Genomic DNA, 27416 nt, shown 5'->3' with positions numbered 1-27416 from the left:
AAAATCATCACGCAAAGCCATCAAAAATTGGTGAAGGCGATGTTGATCTCTACGGGTAATATACATCTGAGCATCAGTGGGATCCTTCCAAATAGGATCAGAAACATCAATTTGGTTCCACAAGAATTGCATGCGGGCAAGAAAATCATTGATACTCTGACCAGATTCCTGCCTGAGATGGAAAAGTTCAAACAAAAGCTGATACTCGTGAGCACCATCTACAGAAGAATAACGAGAAGCAAGCATATCCCAAGCACCCTTTGCTTCATCAAAGCTGCCAAAGAGTGCAGAAATAGATGGGATAGTGGTATTACGGAACCATGTAAGAATCTGATGATGTTTGCTATCCCAATCAATAAGACGAGTGGTAAAAGCCTCATCTGCCTCAGAATCCTTTTTAACTGGCTTTTGGATCTCCCCAGTGACATAAAGCCAAAGCTTGCGGCCTTTAAGAAAGCTGCGCATAGATTGAGACCACAACATATAGTTTGTTCCATCCAATACAGTCTGAACATGATGAAAAATCTCGTTTTGTGCCATCTAGAAGGCTCAAATGCAAAAACAGACTACAAATATGAAATCAGGACGAAAAAATAGGTAAGAAAGCACCTGGTCAACTCTGAAAGTCAACAAAAAGTCAAAGTCAACGGTCAAAGTCAACGCTGACGTGGCACTAATGACGTGGCAAGGTCTGACTGATACTGATGACGTGGCACACAGGCTAACGTGGCACTGGTGACGTGGCACTGATGACGTGGCGCGTAGGTCTGACGTGGCTATGCTGACGTGGCAATTAGGGCTGACGTGGCAAGGATGGCGTGGCACGTGGGTGCGATGGCGCGTGTGGTACACGCGCGAACGGAGGAGGCTTGTACTGGCGCGTGGATCTGACGCGCGGAACTTCTGGTGGCGCGTGGAGGCGCGTGAAGGATCGTATGGAGGATCTGAGGCCTGTTCTGGAATCCTGGGGAGCAGATCTATCGATCGGTGGCCTGAGGGAAGCAATCGGACCACCGTGGCTGGCGGTGGCTGGACGGCAGTGGCGGAATTGCCGAACCTTTGGGCGGCGCGTGAGGGCGCGTGTAGGCTCCGATATGGCTGTGTGCGGCGGCTCTGGGACGGTTGTCTTCCGGGCTTTCAAGCGGTATAGTGATACGCTGAAAACCTCGAGGAGAAGATAGAGAACCGTGAGGATCAGAGAGAAGGATTCGCCGGATAACACTGGCGGCGCCGGAGGAAAAATATTTAGACGGAAAAATTTTGAGGTGATTCAGAACCTGTGCTCTGATACCATGTTGAGAATAAGGTTGTATATTGAATCACCCAATATAATGTACAGAAGAGGCCTATATATAGGCGAATAATACAGACCTAGTAGAATAAGGAAAGGTAAACCTAGTAACCCTAGAATACTAAAGAAGGTAAATAATAATAATATAATATTATCTAACAATAATATTAATAGTTAAACAAAGAAAAAGGTTGCCTGGCTTTTAAAGAGAGTTGAATATAATTTTGCGAACACACCAAAAAACAGTAAAATATTTTCTAAGCAATCATTTTTCAGGAAAGAAAACATTTTTCGACATTGGGTCCTGGCAAGGACCCCGCCCTATTTTCCATATTAATAATATGAAGAATAAACCTGTCCAGTACTGAGCAGGATATGTTTAATGAATCTAAAGTAAACAAAAAGAAATGACAAATAAATATGTGGCATGAGTGAAACATTTTAAAGAAATAGAAGCAAATATATTTGTCAAGCATAAGCAAGAAGAAGAAGCTAAATTTTGCATAAAACATTATAAAAAGAAATACAACATCAGTTTTTTTTTCATAAAACATTACAAATAAAAACAGACACACACATTACCATCACCAAACAAACAAAAAATCAGATAAAGAAATATGTCTCATTTAGTACAATTTCAAAGGAAAAGAAGTGGATATTATTTATTGAACACAAGGAAAAAAAAAAAAAAAAAGGAACATAATTTGTACATATAACATGATAAATAGCAAGAAAAGATGGATTTCTATATAAAATCTGACAAATAGAAACAGAACAGACTTAGACTACATTCAATAATATAACATACTTTAAAAGGTCGCCGATCCAGGCACGGGAGATGATATCTTGAGAACAATTGGAGGCCTCAAACTGCAATGGGACCTAAATAAAATTAGAATAAAATACATAAATAGCACCTATATTAATATTAATTACATGCAGGGAAAAAAACAAAAGAAGAAGAGAGATTCATGCATGATTTACATCAGAGCAAACAAAAAAATGAGAAAAATAAAAAATAAAAAATTGAGCAATAACAAATGGCCCAAGATGAGCTGTCTGAAAACCATAACAGTGTTTAAACACAATTATAGGAGCACATATTTGTTTGACGTAATTTAACAAATATGAGTTTAAACCCATTAATGTTATCCAATTCTTTTTCTACTTATTTCTTTCATTGCTAAACATCCAAGAGTTTCATAACATGACATGATATTTGCTTCAAACATCAATCGCATCCCTAAGAAACTAAATCCAATTTAGCAAGTCTATTAATGGTGTGAAAATTATGCAACACAATATATGGACAGGTATTTCAAAAGCATACATATCTCTTATCCGGGAAGAAAAGGAGCTATAATTACTTAAGCAAACTACAAAAAATTGCACCCAAATGACATTAATTATTTCTTTCATAACTTCCTAGAAAAGTAACAGCAGAGCCAAACTTACAAAAGGATTCTTGAAAATCCAGTCCTGAGGTGAAACCCAAAAGACAGAAACTCAAAATCCATTTTCAGAACAATCTTAAAGTACGAACTATTTGAAAAAACATAAAACCCAATCGAAAAAAAAAAACCCAACATCAATCACCGCACGCACAGGGAACAAAAATCACAAAAATCAGTTTCTACTGCTCTAGAAATGCAGAGAGTCAGAGACCCAGTTCAAGCACGAACAGACACGAATTTTGGTACACGAATGTGTTTGGTACTGAGAAGTAGTGGTAATAAAATAATGAAAAAAACTCTATGTCAGAGAGAAGCATAGAAACAGAGATGATATGAACACCCACAAAATGAAGACCCACAAAATAGCTGAAATATGAAAGGGCTCCAGATTTTCCGACGAAAATCCAGTTGCATGCCTGCATCTGATGCAGGGAGCAACAACTACTTGGTACTTAGAAGTCCTATTTCTTTGTGGTTGTTAATGGATGAAGGCAACTTGGACTCTTGCTCTGATACCATTTTTGGTGCAGCCCTGTAAAAAAAAAAAACAAACAAAACAGAGGAATAGGAAATCTGATGTTGGGTTCCTACCTACAAACTTGTTCTTGAAGCCATGAGTACTCGTAGTGGAAGGAATTATGCTGCCAATCGTTTGAGCCAACAACAACGCGATGATCTTTTGCTCGAAATGGTGAACCAAGTGGGAAATCTGCCTAAGCGGATGGATACCGTATGGACTCATTTATTTGAGAAAACTAAAGCTGATGGAGCAACATGGCAGCGCGCAGCCCCACTACACTTGCTGTGCGATCATCCACATAGAGGTTTTCTTCTAAACCAGGAATTTTCCAGGACAAGAACCTAAATCCTGTTAGGAAATTAATCATATCTTCCAAGACTCGTGAAATGCGAAAAATAAGAAAAATGCGGAATAACAAAGATAGACAATCACACACAACACAAAGATTTAAGTGGTTCGGCTTAACAAGCTTACATCCACTGGCAGAGACAACCCGAAGAAAATTCACTATCAAAAGATGGAGTACAAAAAATAGTAAAGAGAAAATTACTCAGATCCCAAAGCCCCAATACACCAAAATCTCACTATCACACAAGAGAGATTATTCCTAAAATAGAATACAAAAGACAGATGTACAAACTCTTTTTTTGCTGGAACAGATGGCGGCTGATCTCTATTTTCTTCTGTCACTCTGCGGCACATTTTTCTTCTAATCACTTGTTTTGGCTCCTCCAAAAACCACCAAGAAGAAAACACTGTGGCAGCTCTTGTACCTCCTTCTCTCAAACTCTCTCTTTTTCTCCTCCCTTTGGTGCTCACATATATTCACGTTTGGCACACACAAATTCACCTTGTGCGTTGTTCCTTATATATAAGCTTAACTCTCCTTTTATATGTTAGTCTAGGACTTTTACTATAAGTCAAACAAGGAGTCCAAATACACATAGGAGAAGGACTCCAAAACCCACATGTAAAGGAGCAAACCGGTTGAACCAAGAACCTCTCCTACTTGAAGAAGGAGACAAACCACTGGGTCCCACCATGACTTTTAATTCAAGTCATACTTAACAATCTCCACCTTAACTTGAATCCCATCAAGTCTACCAAAACGTGTCTCCTCCAGATGTCTCCGCTTCAGCCCCCAAGGGCAATCACATTTTACAAGTGTCCCTCAAGTCCAAGCATCTCTTGAACTTGAGCATAGGAGAGGTTTAGACATTATACCATGCCTCCCTATCAGCCCCGTCGACCATACATCTTTCTTTGATGACTCTTTCTTCCTGTAGACCCATCTGCATTCTTTAGCCTTATTTCCCTTGAGTAATTTTGCCGATTCACAAGCTTTACCTCTCCGTAATGACTCCACTTCTTTCAGCGTACCATTCTGAATAGACGATGAATCTCCACTACAAGCTGTTAGAGCAAAAGAAACCGTATCCTCAAAGCCATACCTCTCTGTTGCTTTTCGATCATGCTTCTCTTTGCCTTTTGTTAAAGAATAAGATTCTTTTCGGTGCTATAAGTCTCTTGAAGATTCAATGTCATCACATTCGTTCGTAAGTGAACACTATTCATTAAGCTCTACCTCCATGAATTGTTTCTCTTTCTGCATTGTACTTTCAGAAAGCTCATCTAAGTTAACAAACTTAAATTTCTTCGGTTCATGCTCTGTAACTTCAAGTTCTCCACTTGACCCATCCTTGTACATAGCACACTCATTAAAAGTCACATTTCAACTTTTAATGATCTTCTGATTTTGATCATCCCAAAATCGATAACCGAAGGCCTCATCTCCATATCCAATGAAGAAACACTTACTAGATTTACCATCTAGTTTACTCATAGCATCAGACTTAACATGGACATACAAAGCACAACCAAAAACTTTCAGATGTGAAAGATTTACCTCTTTTCCACTCCAGACTTCTTCCGGTAGTCTATGGCTTAGGGGAACGGAAGGCTCCCATATTTATTAGATATGCAGCAGTGTTCACTACATCAGCCCAGAAAGTCTTTGGTAACCCAGCATGCAATCTCATACTCCTAGCACGCTCATTAAGAGTCTTGTTCATGCACTCAGCCATGCCATTCTGTTGCAGCATTCCCGGGATAGTTTTTTCCAATCTAATCCCATTCACTGCGCAAAACTGTTTAAACCCCCTGTCTTCGTATTCTCCTCTATTGTCTGATCTCAAACACTTGAGCTTCAAGCCCGTTTTAGTCTCAACCATGGCCTTCCATTTCTTAAAAGTCTCAAATACATCAGATTTACTTTTCAAGAAATAAACCCATACCTTCCTGCTTGAGTCATCAATAAATGTGATGTAATATCACAAGCATCCAAGAGATGCCACTGGTGCGGGACCCTACAAATCCGTGTGTACCAGCTCCAGCTTTCCAAGCTTAGGTGCTTTGCCAACTTCCGCGAAACTCACCTTCTTCTGCTTCCCTAGGATGCAGCCTTCACACAAATTAGACTCAATTGACTTTAACCCCAATAGTTTCCCTTTTGACATAGGTACCTTCATCTCTTTCTCGCTTATGTGTCCAAGTCTTAGGTGCCATAGTTTTGAGTCAGCAGTTGTATTTACAACAGCATCTGTATCCTTGCTGTTCGTGGTCATATAGAGAGTACCCGTCTTATGACCACGAGCCAAAATCCTAACTCCCTTGTTGACCTTCCACTTTCCACCATAGAAATGAATTGAATACCCTTCCTTATCAAGTTGTCCCACTGAAATCAGATTCTTTTTCAGCTCCGGAACATGCCTGACCTTCTACAGCTTCCATACCGAGTCACTGTGAACTCTAATGCGAACATCGCCTAGGCCCACAACATCCAACGCCGTTCTGTCAGCCAAATACACCTTCCCAAAATCTCCACCAACATAGTTCTCGAGAATTTCACGGATCGTTGTCGTATGAAAAGATACTCCTGAGTCTAAGACCCAAGAATCAAGAGGACTGTCAATAGAGAGAAGTAGGGCATCATATACTTCTTCTGTCACTACGTTTGCATAATCATTCTCAGTCTCCTTCCGCAATTCCCTGCAATTCTTCTTGTAGTGGCCAGTCTTGCCATAGTTCCAACACTCAGGTTGTTGGCCAAATCTGACTTTGCTTCTCCCTTTTTTGGAATTTGATCTGCCTTGACCAGTGTTTTTATCTTGTCTTCTGCCCTGAGTCTCGAGGTTTAAAGTAGCACCAGAACAAGATGCTTAACCGGCATCTTTTCTGTGAACCTCTTCACTAAGAATCAAATCTCTGACGTCTTCATAGCTCAGTTTATTCTTTCCTACAAAGTTACTCACAGCCATCCTCACTGCTTCCTAGCTATTTGGAAAAGATGCCAAGACGATCAACGCGCGAACCTCATCATCAAAATTAATTTCCACCAAGGATAATTGATTTGTGATGGTGTTGAACTCATTGAGATGATGTGCCACCGAAACTCCTTCCGCCATCTTTAGGTTGAACAATTTCTTCATCAAATGCACCTTGTTGTTAGCCGACGGCTTTTCATACATGCTTGACAAAGCTGCCATTAAAACTACTGCAGTCTTCTCCTTTACAACGTTGTGTGCAATTGATTTTAACAGTGATAACCTGATAACTGCTAGGGCTTTACGATCAAGCTGAGCTCACTCGCTATCATTCATATCGTCGGGTTGTTCTTCCAAAAAAGGTTGATGAAGATCCTTCCCATAAAGAATATCTTCAATCTGTACCTTCCAAAACCCAAAATCTTTGTCGTCGAACTTCTTGATTCCCATCTTTCCTTCTTCACTTACCATCGCTCCCACTCGAACCAACTTGGATCTGATACCAGTTGTTAGGAAATTAATCCTATTTCTTAAAACTCATGAGATGCGAAAAATAAGAAGAATGCGAAATAACAAAGATAGGCAATCACACACAACACAAAGATTTGAGTGGTTCAGCTTAACAAGCCTACATCTACTGGCGGAGATAACCCAGAGAAAATTCACTATCAAAAGATGGAGTACACAAAATAGTAGAGAGAAAATCACTCAAATCCCAAAGCCTCAATACACCAAAATCTCAATATCACACAAGAGAAATTATTCCTAAAATAGAATACAAAAGACAGATGTACAAACTCTTTTTTTGCTAGAACAGATGGCGGCTAATCTCTATTTTATTCTCTCACTTTGCAACACCTTTTTCTTCTAATCACTTTTTTTTGGCTCCTCCAAAAACCACCAAGAAGAAAACACCGTGGCAGCTCTTGTACCTCCTTCTCTTAAACTCTCTCTTTTTCTCCTCCCTTTAGTGCTCACATATATTCACGTTTGGTACACACAAATTCACCTTGTGCTTTGTTCCTTATATAGAAGCTTAACTCTCATTTTATATGTTGGTTTAGGACTTCCACTATAAGTCAAACAAGGAGTCCAAGTACACATAGGAGAAGGACTCCAAAACCCACAAGTAAAGGAGCAAACTGGTTGAACCAAGAACCTCTCCTACTTGAAGAAGGAGACAAACCACTAGGTCCCACCATGACTTTTAATTCAAGTCATACTTAACAAATCCCAGAGAAGAAAGGAAAGGGAAAGCTGTAATGGGAAACAAGACTGATAAAGGAAATGATGAGTGCTACAAGCCTATAAATGTGGAGGTAAAGGACACTATGCCATAGTGTGCCCCACATGGGACCAAAAGTTTACATTAGTGTGTGAAGAAGATGATCATCGAACCATCCACGAAGAAGTAAATCCTACTACAACCGAACAAGAAGAAGCAACTACGACCGACATTGAAGAAGAGCTGCTTGAAGGTTCCTCCCTTCTCGTATGTGTTATTAGAAGAGTCATGGCAGGACAACGAAAAGAAGAAAAGACAGATGAGGATTGGTTGCAGACCAATATCTTTCATACAAGAGTAGAACACGATAGACGAGCCCTTAACCTCATCATTGACAATGGGAACGGTGAGAACATGGTGTCACAAGAGATAGTCCAAAAGTTGAAGCTTCCTATAGAAAAACACCCAAAACCATATAAAATCAGTTGGGTGGACGATACCTCCATACCGGTAAAACACAGGTGTTTGGTGTCATTGAGGCAACATTATAAAGACTCACTGTGGTGTGACATCATACCTATGAAAGCTTGTCATCTCCTATTGGGTCGACGGCTGTGGTTGTATGATAGGAGAGTGCAATATGACGGGTACACTAATACTTATTCTTTTTTATTTAGTGGTCGGAAAATTGTTTTGCAACCCATGAAATTGCAGGAATTTGAAGCTCCTAGAGAAGAAAATCGAGTACTCACCTTGCGGAGGTTTAACTCAGCTTCCTATGACAGAAGAGTTATATTTGTTTTGGTGATTAAAGCAGTCGATAATGCAATAACTGAGTCTTGGCCACCAGCAATACAACAACTGTTGCAAGAATTTGCTAATCTCACACCTGAGGAGCTTCCACAGACTCTTCCACCCATGAGGAATGTGCAACATGCCATTGATCTCATTCCTGGTGCATCGCTACCAAATCTACCAGCTTATCAAATGAGCCCCGAAGAGCATAAGGAATTGCACAGAGAAGGCCAAGAACTCCTTGACAAAGGTTTCATATGGGAAAGTCTCAGTCCTTGCGCTATTCCCGCGCTGCTCACACCAAAAAAAGATAGTAGCTGGAGGATGTGTATTGATAGTAGGGCCATTAACAAGATCACTGTCAAATACAGGTTCCCAATTCCCTGATTAGATGACATGATTGATGTACTTCATGGATCAAATATTTTCTCCAAAATTGATCTACGGAGTGGTTATCACCAAATTCGGGTACGGCCGGGGAATGAATGGAAAACGACCTTCAAGACAAGAGATAGGCTATATGAGTGGCTTGTTATGCCTTTTGGTCTCACTAGTGCGCCTAGCACCTTTATGCGCGTTATGAACCAAATTCTTCGGCCATTCATCGGGAAGTTTTTGGTCGTCTACTTTGACGATGTCCTTATTTTTAGCAAAAACACTTCCGAACACGTAGAACATTTACGACAAGTTCTACAAGTGCTACGCTTTGAAAGTTTTTTCATTCATCTTAAAAAGTGTTCTTTTGCTCAATCATCAGTCATATTTTTGGGTTTTGTTGTATCTACACAGGGAATTTTAGTTGATCACACAAAGTTTCAAGCCATAGTTGAATGGCCTACTCCAACTACTGTCCATGAGACTCGCAATTTTCATGGTCTTGCGTCTTTCTACCGAAGATTCATCAAGGGTTTCAGCTCTATAATAGCTCCCATTACAGAGTGCACGAAGAATGGACCCTTCAACTGGACACCGGCAGCACAACGAGCATTCCAGCAGATTAAAAAACTCCTCACTGTAGCTCCGGTTCTGCAAATGCCAAATTTTGAGAGGCCATTCGAGGTGGCATGTGATGCTTCTAATGTGCGCATCGGTGGAGTGCTTAGCCAAGATGGCCATCCTATTGCCTTTTTTAGCAAAAAACCAAAAGTCTGCAACAAGTTTAATGCTACTTGGAGTCCATTACGTGAATGATTCCAAATAGATAAACTAATCTCCTTCAAGACCGAGTAACAGAGCAAGAGTCCAAGTTGCCTTCATCCATCAACAACCGCAAATAAATAGGACCTCTAAGTACCAAGTAGTTGTTGCTCCCTGCACAACATCTTTCCAACTTTCTGAAAGATTTTTGCCTTACTCTGTATTTCGCCTCATTAAATCAAAACTACTGTTCTTTGTACTATATTTCTGCAGCAAAAAGATGGAAATCCATATAAATGGGAGTAGGTATGTTGTCAACTCTTCTCTATCTATTCTTTCCATGTATGTGCGTGCAAGATGGAGATGATTGAAGGTGTGAAAAAATCTTCAAAAATATCATAACCGAACTTGCTGTGCTTTGTAGAAATGATGCATTTGAGGGTGATACACGAAATTGCCCTTCCAGTAAAAAATCACAACAAATTATAACTTGGTGAGTCTTCAACTCATGTAAGAAACCATTGAAAATCAAGGAAAAATCACATAATAAACTCCTTTAGCATGTGCCTTGCACGTGCCTCTTCACTTTCCCACTAATATCAATATCATCCCCACCAAAACAATTGTCAAAAACCTATACAAAACCAACCAAAAAAGCACAGAAATAAAGACTACCAAAAAAAAAAAAAAAAGATTTTTTTTTATGAATTCTTACCTCTTTGATCCGTCTCTGTTTCAAACAAAACCCAAAAAAAAAAAAAAATAAATAAATAAATAAATAAAGGTCAAAAATCCATACAAAGCCCACTATGAAAATCATCAAGCACAAAAATAAACACTACAAAAAAAGAAATTTTTATTTTTTTTAATGAATCCTTACCCAGAATGCCACTTCTCCTCTTTCTCTTTCTTTCATCATGAGTGTGCGTGTGAGGAATGAGAACAAAACATACCAAGAAAATCATCAAGCACATATATAAACACTACAAAAACTTTTTTTTTTTGATGAATCCTTACCCAGACTGCCACTTCTCCTCTTTCTCTTTCTTTCACTGTGTGAAATAGACGCCATGAAAAAAAAAAAAAAAAACCTAAGGAAAATCAGATCGGCCAAATCGTGTGAGAGAGGGGGCTAAAATTCTTACCAAATTTAGAAATCAAACAAAATAACCACCAATTGTAGATAAACAAACAAATCCAAACCCAAATCAAAACAAAAACCAAAGCAAATCCATTTAGGTAAATAAATTAGAATAAAGAAAAATCTATCTTCATATGTAAACATGTAAACATACCCTCCTCAACTTGTGGGGATCACCGGTGGTGTGCTGTTATGAGCGTGGTTGTTTTGTAGATGGTGATAGGGAAATAAGAACACTTGGCACTTCAAGGGGCCAATTCCTCCACTCTTTAACTCATGGTTAAGAGATACAAAAATGGATATAATTTCTCAATGATTCATTAAGTAAAAGATGAAGCTTAAATATAGAAAACAATTGTGTAACTACTAACCCACTAAAACATTACTACTCCCACTACCTATAATTGAAATACAGGACTGACCTACTACTCTAATCCACTAGTTTGACCTACTAACACACAGTTCGTAATGGACTTAACTTCTACCTCCACAGTCTTATCTCTCTAGAATATTCTAGGTGGTAAGACGGTGGCGTTTTAGGGAAATAAAAAAATGAATGGAAATACAAGACTGAATATAAAAGATGGCTGCACTGGCCACGTGGAACCTCCTCTTCCTCCTATTTTGGTTCAGCTGATGACACACACCTAACATACCTTCCTTCTTCAAAAGACCTTGCCCACAAGGTCTGGCAATTTCTGCTGTCATCCCCTTCCACTAAACTAGCACTCTGTCACTTCACACTCTACTTCATCTTCTGGAATTGCTTCCTGTTCTTCCACCACCCCTTCCTTTCCTTCAAGCTCCACACCCTCCAAAAGATACAGCCTTGGTTTATTACACCTATGCCCCAGCTGATATTTATCTTTGCAAAAATAACAAAGGCCTTTCTGCATCCTTTCTTGCATTTGGGTTGGGGATATTCTTCTCATGGGTATGGTTGACCTGTTATTAAAATTGTTGGCATAGGTGGAATTGGTATTTTTGCTGTCTGGGGGTCTGTTTGGAGTTGGTAATTGATGTGGTTCAGGTGGTGGGGCTAATCTGGGGTATGTTTCCCAGTTAGCTTGGTAAGTTGATGGGCTCTGGTTCCTTCAGGTCACCTCTTCCTCCTACAACCTAGCCAATCCGAAGGTAGCTGGTAAGGAGTTTGGCTTCAGCATGGTAATGGTAATTCTGATCTCTTCTTTTAGCCCACTAAGGAAAGAGCTTATGCGGAAGTCTTCAGCTAACCCTGCAATTTTGTTAGATAATATCTTAAATTGAGTCTAATATTCTTCCACTGTTGTTGTCTTCTTGAGTTTAGTGAAAGCTCCCATAGGATCATCAAAGGCGGTAGGTGCAAACCGCACTCTGAGAGCATCTGCAAACGCCTCCCATCCTTGAATTGGCCCCGAGTCCCGAAGCTAATTGTACCATAAAAGAGGTCGCCCTTCCATATGGAAGGAAGCAATGGTTACCTTTTGATCATCAGGGTATTTCCGTATGAGAAGAACTGTTTCGCCTTGAGAATCCAGTCATGTGGCTCAGTCCCATAAAATCTAGGAAAATCCAGTTTGATGGTTCTAGCTTAGATTCCACCTCTCTCAGCAAATGGAACTCCCGCATTAGTAGTCTCCCCATTAGTCTCACCTTGAGTTTGATTTATGCTGAGATTGTTGTAGCTTGCAGCTAGACTAGAGAGCTGGGATTGAATGGAATTAAACAAGGCCTCATGCTTACCTAAAGCAGTCTGTACGTTGGTCTGGAATTCTTTCATGCTCTTTTGAAACTCCTTAGCTTCTGTATTGTCGGCACGAAGATTAGCCACCTTTTCAGCAAGTTGATTCAAGCGAGTACCCTCCGTCATTGTCGCAGGAACACGGCTTTGATACCACTTGTTATGAGCGTGGTTGTTTGGTAGATGGTGATAGGGAAATAAGAACACTTGGCACTTCAAGGGGCCAACTCCTCCAGTCTCTAACTCACGGTTAAGAGATACAAAAAGGGATATAATTTCTTAATGATTCATTGAGTAAAAGATGAAGCTTAAATACAGAAAACAATTGTGTAACTATTGACCCACTAAAATACTACTACTCCCACTACCCCATAATTGAAATACATGACTAACCCACTACTCTAATCCACTAGTTTGACCCACAACACACCGTCCGTAATGGACTTAACTTCTACCTCCACGTTCTTATCTCTCTAGAATATTCTAGGTAGTAAGACGGTGGCGTTGTAGGGAAATACAAAATTGAATGGAAATACAAGACTGAATATGAAAGACTGTTGCACTGGCCATGTGGAACCTCCTCTTCCTCCTATTTTGGTTCAGCTGATGATACGCACCTAACATGTGCGGAAGTGGGCGATGGTGGTGTTGTTCAGTGGGTGTCGCTGAGAGAGAGAGAGGAGCGTGGGAAAATTTTAGGGAAAATGGGGGGAGGTGAAATGGTTTCGAGTAAGATGAAGGGGATAATGCAACCAAAAGACAAAAATGTCCAAACAACTTTTCAAATCCTTTTCATCCAGGAAGGTCAAAATAGTCATTTTGCTCTCAAACAAAATACTACTATTCCCGTGGAATTGGCTCTTTTAATATAGCTATTAGGTTATATATATATATATATACCTCGCTAGGCTAGCTGACATATATTAAAAAAAAAATTGTCATTTTTTTTTTAGTTAAATTTCTATGTGTTAATATTTAATTTTTAATGCCTCAAAACTTGTTTTTAGATTTAAAACTAAAATCTACGGGTGGAAGGTTAACCCTTTTGGAAATTGTATCACCCAAAAGGGATTCGATCATCTTAAATTTGGTATTAATGCCTCAAATTTGGTGCTAATACCTCAAACTTAATGCTAATACCTCAAATTTGAATTTTCTTTTAATATCTTTTTTCTTCAATTTAAAAAATAAAAAATAAAAGAGCAAAATATTTGACGTTATTTTTTTTTTTAAAAAAAAAAAAAAAATTGGCCACGTCAGACTTTGGCAAAAGCTAGGATGACCCCAGGCTGCAGAAAATCTCCACACACACACACACACACACACACACACACATATATATATATATATATATATATACATATATCCTTTCCCAAAAGGGAGGACACTTAAGGCTTTGTTTGGTAAATGAGTTAGGGTTTCCCTCGTTACTATTTATGACCATTTCCTAATATTCTCTCGATCAGTGGAACTCTGTTGAGCTTCTGCTGCCTACTCTATCTATTAGCCTCTCATTCTACGCCAAATGCTAGAGCAGTGATTCACTGCACGTGGCGTGCGTAGCATGCTCGTGCAAAAAAATTTTTTTGCATGCGGCATGCCATGCACGCCGCGTGTTGTTTATCTTTACCCCAAATGCTATTATGGGGGGACCGTTAAACCAGACAAGCTGGCTCGAGGGACCTCAACTTGATAGGGAAGAAGCAGAAGAACCTATATATAAATAATCTTCAAGAATAATCATGCGATTACGTACATGAGCCCTTATCATCCAAAATAATCTTCAAGAATGAAATCAAGATGTTTATTTAGGGAGGTACATATAATTCTAAACTAAAATCCCCTTTAGTATTTTTAGTGATCAACGATACCCAAAACATTTTTTTTTTTTTTTTTGGTAAGAAAATATTAACTTGAAAATATCAACTGGAATAGATAAAATATGTGTGGCATGTATAGATCCCCATAACATATAAAGCAAAGCAAAATGAATAATGCTAGATGGAGGAATATAAGTTTCATTGTTTCCTTCCAAATATAATATGACTTTTAAAATCACCAATATATCAAAATTTAATAATGAATATCTTTATTTTAAATTTAAAGGTGATTTTAAAAATCGTATCTCATTCAGGAGGACATAAAAAAATACTTTAATCCTCCTAACATTAATTAAGCCTAAATAGTCCAAAGTTTATATTTCATTCGTGTTATAACAAGATTTTTTGGCATTAATGAATACGTATATATTTTTAAATAATTTTGCCTTGTGACAAGATGGGGAGACTTTATGAATTAGTACGGGACAAAAAAATGACAGAAATGATTTATAACATATTCATCAAATGTGATTTATTTTTTCTTCTCTTTTACAAAAGAGTTCCTACTCTTTTTTTTTTATTTGTTTTATTATTATTATTATTTTTATATATATAAAAAAAAGTTCAATCTCATTCATTGATAAATAAATATAAAGCTCAAGCAATACATAGCAAAGTTCTGAAGCAACCATAGCTGAAACTATGAGGTTACAAACTTCAAATACGATGTATTACATTACAGACTAAGGCTCCGTTTACTTCGACGTAAAATAATTTCCAGAAAATATTTTCCGCATTTTACGGTGTTTACTACGACGTAAAATGGTGGTCAAACCGAAATCGTTTTCGGTTTGACCAAAAAACCTTTACACTTCTAGGGAAAATGGTTTACACTTTTTAAATTCGTAAACCATTTTCCCTTCTCAATCCAAAAAAAACCCGACACTCTCCTGATTACATAAAAACAATAATAGAGTGAGGTAATTTTGATGGAAACGAGATCTGTGTTGTTTATGGGTTGCACATTTTCTGTTTGATGAATTGCTTGAGGGAATGTAAGTTAAACATCAGATAGAGGTAGAGTGGTAAGGCAGAATATTTTGGCTGCAAGGACCATCCATCCATATTGAAGGGTCTTATCCATTTATCTTTTCCTCATAGGATGGTCTGTTTGATTTTTATAGATTCCAGCATGTACAAGGCATGACTGGTGATTACATAGTAATGGAAGCTTCCGTCCACCCTGTAGATGAAAAAAAATACCACTACTTATTTCTTTAAGATATTTCTTGTGCTGAAGTGTGGTATGGGTAGATTGAACTTATATCACTAAAAAGGGTTATTCGACCTTCCTGTTTTCTATCTACATTTTCTTCACTTCTAAACCCAGAACTAAATAATCAATGGCCAGGTATTGACAGTGCTCTGCCTCCGATTGTATCTAGCACTTCTAAGGTCTCTTGCAGACCTGCATATACAGAATCCATTTCTAATGGCTTTTCCGTTTAAAAGTTTTCTTAGTTCTCATGTTTTCTCACTGGGCTTACATTACTGAGGCATCTGAATTAATTTTGATGAAGGTTTCATATATATGCCATGACTAACTGTAGTTCAGCACGATTGCAAAATTTATTTATTTATTTAATCTTATGTTTTGCCTTTCAGGTTGTTAAGGTTGCTGATTTTGGAGTTGCTTTTTATCAATGTTTTGGATGGTAGTTCTTTGGCCAAAATATTGTAATATTTGTGGTTGAATTTTAGAATTCATGGTTTTTTCTTTTTCTTTTTTGTTTTTGTTTTTTCAAGCAAGATGAAAGTAACGTACTTGCCCTTTCATATATATCAATCTTCCTAGATGTGGAATATTCGTAATATTGATGTATGGACATTTTTAGATATAGTACTTTCAAAATACTTTTTCTATTTTTTTTTTCCTGAAAAAATAGAAAATCCAAAAATATTCTCAGATAGGTTGATTGTTTTTGTCGAATTTTAACAATCAAACATAAATTATTTTATATTAATATTTTTATATTTTGAATAAAAATTATATTTATAGGTTAGTATAAAATATTTTTAAAAAAAATTAAAAAATTGATTTTCAGTATAGTTGAATAGATAATATAAAAATTAATAGTTTTTTTAAAAATTAAAAAAATTAAAAATTGTTTTTGAAAATATTTTTTAAAAAAAAATTGATTTTCCGTGCGCGAAGTAAACACCGTAAAATGTTTTCGGTGGAAAATATTTTCAGGAAAAATGACTTCTCTGAAAATATTTTCCGATCGAAACCATTTTACGTCGAAGTAAACGGAGCCTAAAACAAAATCTGTTAACCTAGAACTAATTTTCAAATTAAACAGCATACCTGTGCTAAACAGACTCAAACCAATGCATAGGTAAGTTTTATTTAATGCATAGGTAGCTATTATTCATCGGCATTGAGGACAGATAACCTCAAGCCAAAATTCATCCTCCTCAACAAAAAAACAAGAATAATGTTTACATCCACAACCCAAAAGTCTGAACCAAATGAACTACTCCGAAGGGAATTCTTACTTTTTGTTGTTTATAAATTTGGTTACACATCCTTTAAGAAAAAAATGACCCAAAGAAATGGCCGACGGCAAGGGTAACATAACTTTTTTATTTATTTAATATATGGGAGTAGATCTTGCCTTGGCCATTATAAATACTTATGGATTTTGTTTTTATAGGTAATTTGATTCGAACATAAATTTTTTCTAAATTAGTATGAAAGAAATATTTTTAAACTTATTTAAAATAGTGTCAAGTGTCAATAAACATTTCAAATGTATATTAAAGTTAGTTTAAATTAATAAACTGCGTTAAAAATTTAATATACCTTTTAAATGTTTATAATTTAATGCATTTTAAATATTTATAAATACTTATGGATGAATATTTACTCGATCGATTTGGCAGAAATTACTCTTATTGAAAGAAAAAAAAAAAGTACAGGAAAGCCGGATCCCTTTTTTAAATGCCTGCTCTTTTGGCAATTTTGGAGGTTTCCCAATCATAGATTAAGATTTCAGGTTTATGTGCTTTGACTTGGTTACCCTAAAAAAGAAATTGGTTCCATAATTCTAACAAGGGCTAACTGTGTTTTCAGCGCTATCCTAAAAAAAGTGTATCTTTAAGACTTTAACAATTCTAACAAGGGCCAATTGAGCAGTTTTGGATGTTTCCCAATTCTCTATTAATTTCAGGTTTACGTGCTTTGACTACAAATCGAGAGAATTGGGAAACATCCAAAACTGCTCAGTTGGCCCTTGTTAGAATTGTGAGTCCTGCTATGCGGCTGGGATGGTGACTTCCATGTGGCCGAGAATCTCAACTCTAGAATTATTAAAGAAACACTTTTTTTTTTTATATAGCGCTGAAAAGACAGATAGGCCCTTGTTAGATTTCGTAAAGATACACCTTTTTTAGGATTGCCAAGTAAAAGCACATAAAAACCTGAAATTAATCGAGAGAATTGGGAAACATCCAAAACTGCTGAGTTAGCCCTTGTTAAAAATACACCTTTTCTAGGATAGCGCTGAAAAGACAGATAGGCCCTTGTTAGATTACGTAAAGATACACCTTTTTTAGGATAGCCAAGTAAAAGCACATAAAACCTGAAATGAATTTGAGAGAATTGGGAAACATCCAAAACTGCTCAGTTGGCCCTTGTTAGAATTGTTAAAGATACACCTTTTTTAGTATAGCGCTGAAAAGACAGATAGGCCCTTGTTAGATTGCGGAACCAATTTCTCTCGATTCTGTTTTCAGGTTTATGTGCTTTTACTTGGTTATCCTAACAAAGAAATTGGTTTCGTAATCTAACAAGGGCTGATCTGTCTTTTCGGCTGTTTTGGAAGACTTCACAATCACAGTTCTCAATTCTTTGTCCCCGGTTGTAACTCGCAATTCTGATTTATGGCTTATGTGCTTTTACTTAATTATCCTTAAAAAGAAATTGGTTCCGTAATCTAACAAGGGCCTATCTGTCTTTTCGGCTGTTTGGGAGGCATCCAAATTGATTCCGTAATCCAACCAACAAGGGCAGATCTGTCTTTTTGGCAGTGAGCGGGGGCTACAAGGCAGATTTGTCTTTTCGGCAGTGAGTTGGCTACAAGGGCAGATCTGTCTTTTCGGCAGTGACTGGGTGCTACAAGGCAGATCTGTCTTTTTGGCAGTGACTTGGCTACAAGGGCAGATCTGTCTTTTCGGCAGTGACTGGGGGCTATAAAAATATGGAGACGACGATCTTCATTGATCAGCTATGAATAGAATACACCTCTCATTTTTTAAAGGTATGCTTCCAGTATTGAAACTAGCGTTTTTCACTACTAGCATGATCATGATCATGCACACAAATGTCTCTGTATCTAGGCCCAATCCCAGCTCCTACGTTCCCTCTTCCACAGGTAGCCGTCCTTTTCAAGGCCCTTTGAGTCTGGACGAAGGTTACGTACTTCCTTCTACCGACTCTGCTTCTAATCCTGGAACCCATATCCCGGCGGCTTCAACAACCAGCCATTATATGATTCCTTTACACGGCTTTCTGGACAGAGGTTACGTCCGTCTGTCTGTCCCCAATCCTGGAACCCATATTCCGGCGGCTTCAACAACCAGCCATTATATGACTCCTTTACACGGCTCTCTGGACAGAGGTTACGTCCGTCCGTCTGTCCCCAATCCTGGAACCCATATTCCGGCGGCTTCAACAACCAGCCATTATATGACTCCTTTACACGGCTCTCTGGACAGAGGTTACGTCCGTCCGTCTGTCCCCAATCCTGGAACCCATATTCCGGCGGCTTCAACAACCGCCATTATATGACTCCTTTACACGGCTCTCTGGACAGAGGTTACGTCCGTCCGTCTGTCCCCAATCCTGGAACCCGTATTCCGGCGGCTACAACAACCATCGGAAGCGCCAAACCAACCACACCTTAAGTCTTGGTTTGATCCGCAACTATCTAGTATTTCTTTTTGTTCTTGTTATTGTTCCCATTAGGTTAAATAGTAATTGCAAACATTTTCAAAGGCCCGATTACACTCGGATCTGTCTTCTCCTCGTTCTCCACGATTGTAATGAACTTAGTACTTTGTATTGTAATTTTCTGAATGATTTTGGAATTTATGAAATTCCTCACCTTCTCGGAGTTTTCCACGGTGAATTAATATTTGTAGTGTAATTTTCTGAATGATTTTAGAATTTATAAAATTCCTTTCGTGGTTCTAAGATTCTGGACCTCTTTACATTTCCTCACGTGGGCCGTTAATAGTACTCTTAACATCTAACAACACACAGCCCATTAATAGAATCAGGCCCATTAAAAGACTTCGGCATCTTCTCCTGAACGATTCTTCGACATGCCCAGACTCCTCGACCCCAAAATCAAACGAATCGGATGCGGAATAACTCTTTGGCGTCGGCGGCCACCGATTCCGGCGTCAAAGTCAGACTCGGCGCCTTGGCGTTGAACAGCTCCTTCGGCAGCAAGACCTTGTTAGTAGATTGCCGGCTGGGTCCTCATCGGGAATCGTGCCGATGATCTTTGCCGTCACAACCTCGTTGCCGGAGCGTCACATCCTCATTTATATTTACCTTTTCGGATTGGAATCGGCAAGAGAATTGCAGCGAATCCTCACGGCCAACGAGACACCGCTTGGATGGGAGAAAGGTCCCACAACTTGTCCCATCAAAGCCGTTCTCTCATTTGCCCATGTTTTGTGACTTATAATTTTGTGGGTTATCTCCAAATAAGATTATTTTTTACGTTTATTTTCAGTACCAGACAATAATTTGATTAAGCAGTTGGGACTTGGGAGAACATAAAAAAAAAAAAGAAAAAGAAAAAAAAAAGGTTAGTAAATATTCTCTAATGAGCAGAGCCCAAATTCCTTTACACCATCACACATATTTTTTGGCCCACGCTTTGGAAGCGGAAGCGTGCGAGCTTCGCGTTCTTGCCGATCCTCATGTTGAAGAAGATAGGCAGTTGGAGTTTCTTTCCGATGGAGCGTCTAGGAGAGGTGGGGAGGGTCTCTCTCTGTGTTTGGTTTTCTGCAGATATCACAGATCTGGATAATCACTAATCAGGGTTTCTTATTTCGATTTTGCTTCTTGCTTGACAGGTTCTTCTTGGATTTACGGGTGATGTGGGAGAGCTGAAATGAAAATTAGATAATATAAAGCATCTAATTTTACATGAGACAAAATACAGGGACAAAACAAAAACAAGCGACCATCTAATTTGTTTCTGCGGTCTTTTAAACAAATAATAATATAAAATTAATAAAACTTCTTCCAGAAGTTAACCTCGTATGTGTGCTCTTTATAAAATTAAGACCTCAAATTAGACCTTTAGGTGATTTGAGAAGGCTTTTAATCTTTAAAATTTTTTAATTTGAATCTTTGAACTTTTAATTGCAGTTAATGTGAACCCTTCTGTCAGATTTAGCCATTAACTTCCTTGATTTACTAATAAAAAATCAAAATATCTTTGATTTTTTTTTAACATTTTTTTTTTAAAAAAAATTGAATTAATGGTAAATTTAAAATTTTATAAAAAAAATTAAAAGTATAAAAGTCATTGTCTCACTTTTTACATTTAAAATATGATGGATGTGTTCAAATTAATTGCAATTAAAAGTGCATAGGGCCAAATTAAGATATTTTAAAATTTAAAAACTTTTTAAATCGCTTGATAATTGAAGAATATAGAATGAAATTACCCATAAAATTAAAATACTTTGACTATCCTTTTCAACGAAATTAAAGAATATATATATATATATATATATATATATATATATATATATATATATATATATATTCCACCCGAACGCCACCTTAATCATGATATCATCCAGATAACATTTTCTCCATTCCATCTCGATATCGCCCTTCTAATAATACTTTTATGAGTTTATTTCATTGGTGTTTTGGACTTTTGTCCCATCTACCACGTTCTCCTATTTAATTTCCTTTCTTTTTTTCTTTTTTCCTTTTTTGAAAAAGTTTATGTTACGTACCCCTCTAATTATCGCTTAATTGTTAACATTCCTCGCAAAATAATAAATTGTGTCAATGTGTCCCAAAATTACTAAAAATTGTCAAGAAGATAAAAATAAACCTAAAGTTTTAAAGATTGAAATTTTGCAAGTCAATAGCCCAGCCACTTGAATATCGTATGTTGGAGAATTACTACCGCTACTATTATTCCCACAAGCAAAATAAATAATTAATTAATAGTAGTTGCAAATGTCTACAATAACATTAAAATTTTGATAGGAATGTCATACAAGCTGAATCGTTGGAACTCCCACTATTTGGTGTCGTTTAATCATGTGAGAATGACACGCTTTTTATTTTAATGCTTTTAAAAAAAGGCATACACTTCTTATATGTTAAGGAACACTAACCATTTTTTTAGATGTTGAGTTGTAAGAGTTTCTACAATCCACTTTTTTTAGATAATTTCGGTCTGTAAAATAAAATAAATTAAAATTTGAACTAATTCAATCAGCTCTCTCGTTCAACAAACAACCCCATATCATTTAGTGGGTTGGGGTTCAATTTGTTATATGTGCAGTTTAGGGTGGGCATCGGTTCGATTTGGTTCGGTAGAGCCATTTTCAGTTGGTTAACCGAAATTGTCGATTAAATCGGTTAATTCACCGATTACATTTCGATAAATTTTTAACTGATTACCGACCGACTTTTGGCAATAGGCAGATAATGTTAGTTTGGTTGTAGTCGGTAGGCAGTAAACGGTTCATCTAGGTAGATAAACACTTAATAAAGTCTTTGAAATTAAGGGGCCTCGTCTTCTCTCTAGGGTTTCCTCTGGTTTTTCGTTCTGAAAACCTTTGAGAAATTGCTATAGGTGAAGGTTTGTCTCCATCCGTTTTGACGGACGTGGAGTGTGAGAAAACAAAGGTACTGTACGAACCTATCGATGGCTGACCGAGAAGGAAAAACGAAAGTGGGGGATGACCGCACAGAAGGAGAAAAGGTGGAGATCGCCATTGCAGATGAGGACGTCTTTGAGGTTCGAACAAGAGGAGAAAATAGTTTGGTAGGAAGGATTTGGGCGGAAAAGAAAATCAATAAGGAAGCCTTCAAGACGGTACTTGCTCGTATCTGGAAAGCAGAGGGACGTGTGGAATTTACAGAGATCTAAGAAAATATATGGATCTTTGAATTTTTCAGACAATACGATCAAGGAAAGAGTGATGGCAGGACGCCCGTGGTCATTCGAGCGGCAAATCTTGGTACTTAACGAATTCAATGGCCTTGTTACTCCTTCTCGAGTGGATTTTACACACTCACCTTTTTGGATTCAAGTTCATGACATGCCTCTCCTTTGCATGTCTAGAGCAGTGGGAACCAAAATAGGTAACACTTTGGGTGTGCTAGAGGATGTTAATGTGAAAGAGGATGGTGCAGGATGGGGGAGGAGCCTCTGGTTGAAGGTCACCATAGATCTTAGCTGCCCTCTTGAACGTGGAAGAACATTAATACTGGGTGGAAAGTCAGTATGAGTCGATTTTAAGTATAAACAACTCCTTCTTTTTTGCTTCCATTGTGGCCGAATTCTTCATGGAATAGACGGTTGCCCTGAAAATCCAAGTAGAAGGAGGAATTTGGTGGTAGGAGGAAAACAATGGGGAGTTTCGCTGCGTGCATAGGAAGCAAGGAAGAATGGTGGAACTAGTTTCCCTAAATCAGACGTGGCCAGCAGTGCACCCACGGTGGCGACGGGCAAGATGGCAGGGGAACATCCAAACCATTCCCAAACGGAAGACTTGGAAAGTAGCGGATCCTACGGAAGCCCTAGGAGCGACAGAAACCCAAAAAAGGAAAGGAGGGAACCGGCCATTAATACTAGCCTAAATGAGAAGCACTCGCACAAAAAAGAAGTTAATGACAAAGATCCCAATAGGGATTTAAGGCGAAAGTCTCCTGACAGGATCCCTGAAGTTGGGAAGCGACAGAATCAAGCTGGGGAAAAAGGAAAGCAAATTAGTCAACCAAGGGGCAATATCGGGAAAGCAACTGTGAGGTCGTCCAGGGGAGTTTATTCTTCGCAGGAGGTGGGCCAGAGTTGGCAACCAGGGGGGACAAAAGGGTTGGCCATGGAGTATGGCTGCAATAAAAGCCCTGTTGCTAATCAATGGGCCAAGGACCATGTGGGAGTGGGTGGGCCAAAAAGAAAGAGGGAAAATTCTCCAATGGTGATGGAAAATAGTAAAACAGTCATGGAAAGCACACCTACAGGAAGCAATCTGCGAGTATGGAAGAGAAAAGCTCGAGAAAGCCCTGGAGAAGGCGAACAACAGAATCCTGAGAGACCAAGGCTTGAAGGAGGTGCATATGAGGTGACAAAAAAGATAGGGAGGCATGACCCTACAAACATGGAATTGGCGGAGGCTGTTGCACAGCCCCGCCAACAGCCATGAAAATCCTCAGTTGGAACTGCCGGGGGCTTGGGAACCCCACGGCAGTTCGTGACTTATGGCTTCTGGCAAAGGAGAAGAAACCCAACATTCTTTTTCTCATTGAGACTAAAAGAACTCAATGTGAAATGGAATGGATAAGAATAAAGCTCGGCTTTGAGAATTTATTTGCAGTGGATCCTTTAAGGAGGTGTGGCGGTTTGGCTCTGTTTTGGCAGGAGAATTGCAATGTGACAATCCAAAACTTTTCCAGACATCATATCAATTCAGTAATCACAACACAGGAAGGGGTCTGGAACTTTACGGGGCTCTACGGTAATCCGAAGGTGACTCGCAGGAATGAAACATGGACGTTATTAAAACACCTCCATAAGGTGACTAAAGGCCCATGGCTTAGTGCAGGGGATTACAACGAAATTGTGGATATGTCGAAGCAATGGGGTGGAGCAGAGAAGAGAGATGGCCAAATGGAACTATTTCGTGCCAGTTTAGAGGAGTGTGGACTTAGCGATTTGGGTTATGTTGGATCAAAATATACTTGGTCTAATGCACGAGAAGATGGCAGTTTAATCAAGGAACGCCTAGATAGGGCGTTAGCAAATGAAGAATGGTGCTCAATGTTTCAACACGTGGAAGTGCAAGTCTTGGCTGCAAGGTCTTTTGACCATAAGCCACTGCGGATTTTGCTCACACGATCAAAGAAGGAGGACGCCTGTGTGAAACGGGGCTTTCGGTTTGAAACAAAATGGATGTTGGATGATGAATTCCAAGAGGTAGTGCGGGGAGCGTGGAAAACAAGAGATAACTCTGGAAATGGTGTTGACACCGTGACTGACAAGCTATATAGCTGCCGTGGTGCGTTACTTCAATGGAGCAGAAAATTCAGATTTTCAGAACAACTTCTGGAACACAAGATGAAGCAACTTCAAAATGTCCAGTTCAACGAGGGCCCACATAATCAAAGGCAGACAAAAGAACTTAAGAGAGATATAGCATTGATTCTTGATCAAGAAGACCTCAAGTGGAAACAAAGGGCTAAACAGAACTGGTACACAAAAGGGGATCGTAACACCCACTATTTTCATTCTTGGGCGAACCAACGAAGGAAGATAAATCAAATATCCTGTATTAGGGATGAGGAGGGTAAAGAATGGCAGAAGCCACACGAAGTATGGAGAGCTTTTGAGGGTTATTTCCAAAAGATGTATACCTTAAGTGGCTCCGAAAGACTAGACGAATGCCTGGAAGGCATGACAGTATAGGTAACTCAGGAAATGAATACACTGCTGCTGACCACATATACACGGACTGAAGTGGAGAAGGCTCTTATGAGGATGGCTCCTTTAAAGTCCCAAAGACCGGACAAGTATGCTGCCTGTTTTTATCCAAAAGCCTGGCCCACAGTGAAGAACGAAGTGTTGATGCAGTCTTAGGCTTCCTGAACGAAGGTACTTTCAATGATGATATTAATCATACTCATATTGTGTTGATTCCAAAAAAAAAAAGTCACCTTTATCTGTCATTGATTATAGACCTATAAGTCTATGTAATGTGATATATAAGATTATTGCAAAAGTCATTGCTAATAGACTGAAAAATGTACTTCCAGATATCATCTCCCCCTATCAAAGTGCCTTTGTACCAGGTTGTCTCATTATATACAATATTCTGGTGGCCTTTGAAGCTTTGCATACCATGAATGGAAGAATGAAGGGAAGCAAGGGTTATATGGCACTGAAGCTTGATATGAGCAAAGCGTATGACAAAGTGGAATGGGGCTTCTTAGAAGGAATCATGCTCAAAATGGGATTTGATTGGAGATGGATCCAAACAGTGATGCTATGTGTCCAAACGGTGATGTATTCGGTGCTGATAAATGGTCAAGCTCACGGTCATATTCGGCCATCTAGGGGACTGAGATAAGGGAATCCACTCTCTCCATATCTTTTTATTCTTTGTGCAGAGGGACTCAGTCACATGCTTGGTAGGGCGGAAGAGAATAAACACATCTCGGGTTTACCCATCACAAGGGGAGGTCCAAAAATAAATCATCTCCTATTTGCAGATGATAGCCTTCTCTTCTGCAGGGCAAATCTGGATGAATGGAACGAGATGCAAGCACTCCTAAAAAAGTATGAGCGCAGTTCGGGGCAATGCCTAAACAAGGACAAGACATCAATATTTTTCAGCCGAAATACAAAGCCGGAGGTTCGGGCCCATTTAAAGTCAATTGCAGGAGTGGGAAGCACACAGAATTATGAAAGTTATCTCGGTCTCCCAGCGATGATTGGGAGATCCAGATTATGGTCTTTCAACAAAATTCAGGGACAAGTTTGGATTGCCTGAATGGGTGGAAGGAGCAATTTTTAACTCATGCAGGTAAGGAAGTTCTTTTGAAGGCCGTTATTCAAGCTATCCCTACATACACTATGAGTGTATTTAAACTCCCTAAGACTCTTAATCGGCGGATTAATTCGATGATGGCTCAGTTTTGGTGGGGTCATAAGGAAAATACTTCGCGAGTAGCATGGATGGGTTGGGAAAGGATGGGCATAAGTAAGGAAAGGGGAGGTTTGGGCTTCCGAGACCTAGAGAGTTTTAATGAGGCTCTTCTAGCAAAACAAGGGTGGAGGTTGGTGCATGACCCCACTTCTTTTGTAGCTCTGATTCTTCAAGCTAAGTATTATAAAAATACAACTTTTTTGGAGTCAAATTTAGGGAATAGGCCATCGTTTGCATGGAGGAGCATATGGGGGCGAAGAAATTACTAGAGGCGGGCTTGATACGGAGGGTGGGAAATGGGCACTCAATTAACAATTGGGGAGATCGTTGGCTTCCAACCCCTACCACACATAAGATACAGTCTCCTCATAGAGTGCTTCACCATAATGCAAAGGTAAAGGAATTAATTGACGATGATACCCAATGGTGGAACATTCCTTTGATTGAAAAAGTGTTTATGAAAGACGAGGCCGAGGTCATTTGTAACATGGTGATCAGTCCAGGTAGCCAACGCGACAAATTAATTTGGGTGGGGACGAAGAATGGCAAATATTCGGTCCGAAGCGCGTACCATTTAGCACAAACTATTAATGATAATTGGAGGGGCTCTACCTCAGCAGCAGGATGTAGGGGTAATATCTGGAGGAAAATTTGGTCTATTAAAGGACCCTGGGTCATGCAGTTTTTCTTGTGAAAGGCCTACCAAAATACTCTTCCTACGAAGGGAAATCTTTTTCGTCGTCGAATCATGCCTGACCCTATATGCCCTTTGTGTGAACAGATGGAGGAAACCCCGGGTCATATTCTTTGGGGTTGCCCATCTGCCCAAGATGTATGGCTGGAATGCAATAGGAGACTACAGAAGTGCTTGAGCTTTGACGAGGATTTTGCATTGCTGTTTAATCATTTGTTAGGAAGGTTGGAGGAAGATGATATTCTGTTGTTTGTTGCAGTGGCGCGTCAAATTTGGTTTCGGCGCAACCATGTGGTTCATGGGGGGGGGGGGAG

At 38.9% G+C, this 27416-nt stretch overlaps 1 protein-coding gene across 1 annotated transcript; it reads left to right on the top strand.

Annotated features, from left to right (window-relative positions):
* The first annotated feature begins 8101 nt into the window (after positions 1-8101).
* On the top strand, positions 8102-8995 carry LOC132164998 (uncharacterized). Its single transcript, XM_059575513.1, has one exon. It carries the CDS (start codon positions 8102-8104, stop codon positions 8993-8995), a length of 894 nt encoding a protein of 297 aa, XP_059431496.1.
* The last annotated feature ends 18421 nt before the right edge of the window (positions 8996-27416 follow it).

This window comes from Corylus avellana, chromosome ca11 (assembly GCF_901000735.1).
Source record: "Corylus avellana chromosome ca11, CavTom2PMs-1.0".
NCBI classification, from domain to species: domain Eukaryota; kingdom Viridiplantae; phylum Streptophyta; class Magnoliopsida; order Fagales; family Betulaceae; genus Corylus; species Corylus avellana.
This window is presented reverse-complemented; position numbering and strand designations above follow the sequence as displayed.

What these genes read in the sequence shown, in the direction of transcription:
- LOC132164998 (XM_059575513.1), top strand. Translation starts at nt 8,102, where the DNA reads ATGGCAGGACAACGAAAAGAAGAAAAGACAGATGAGGATTGGTTGCAG.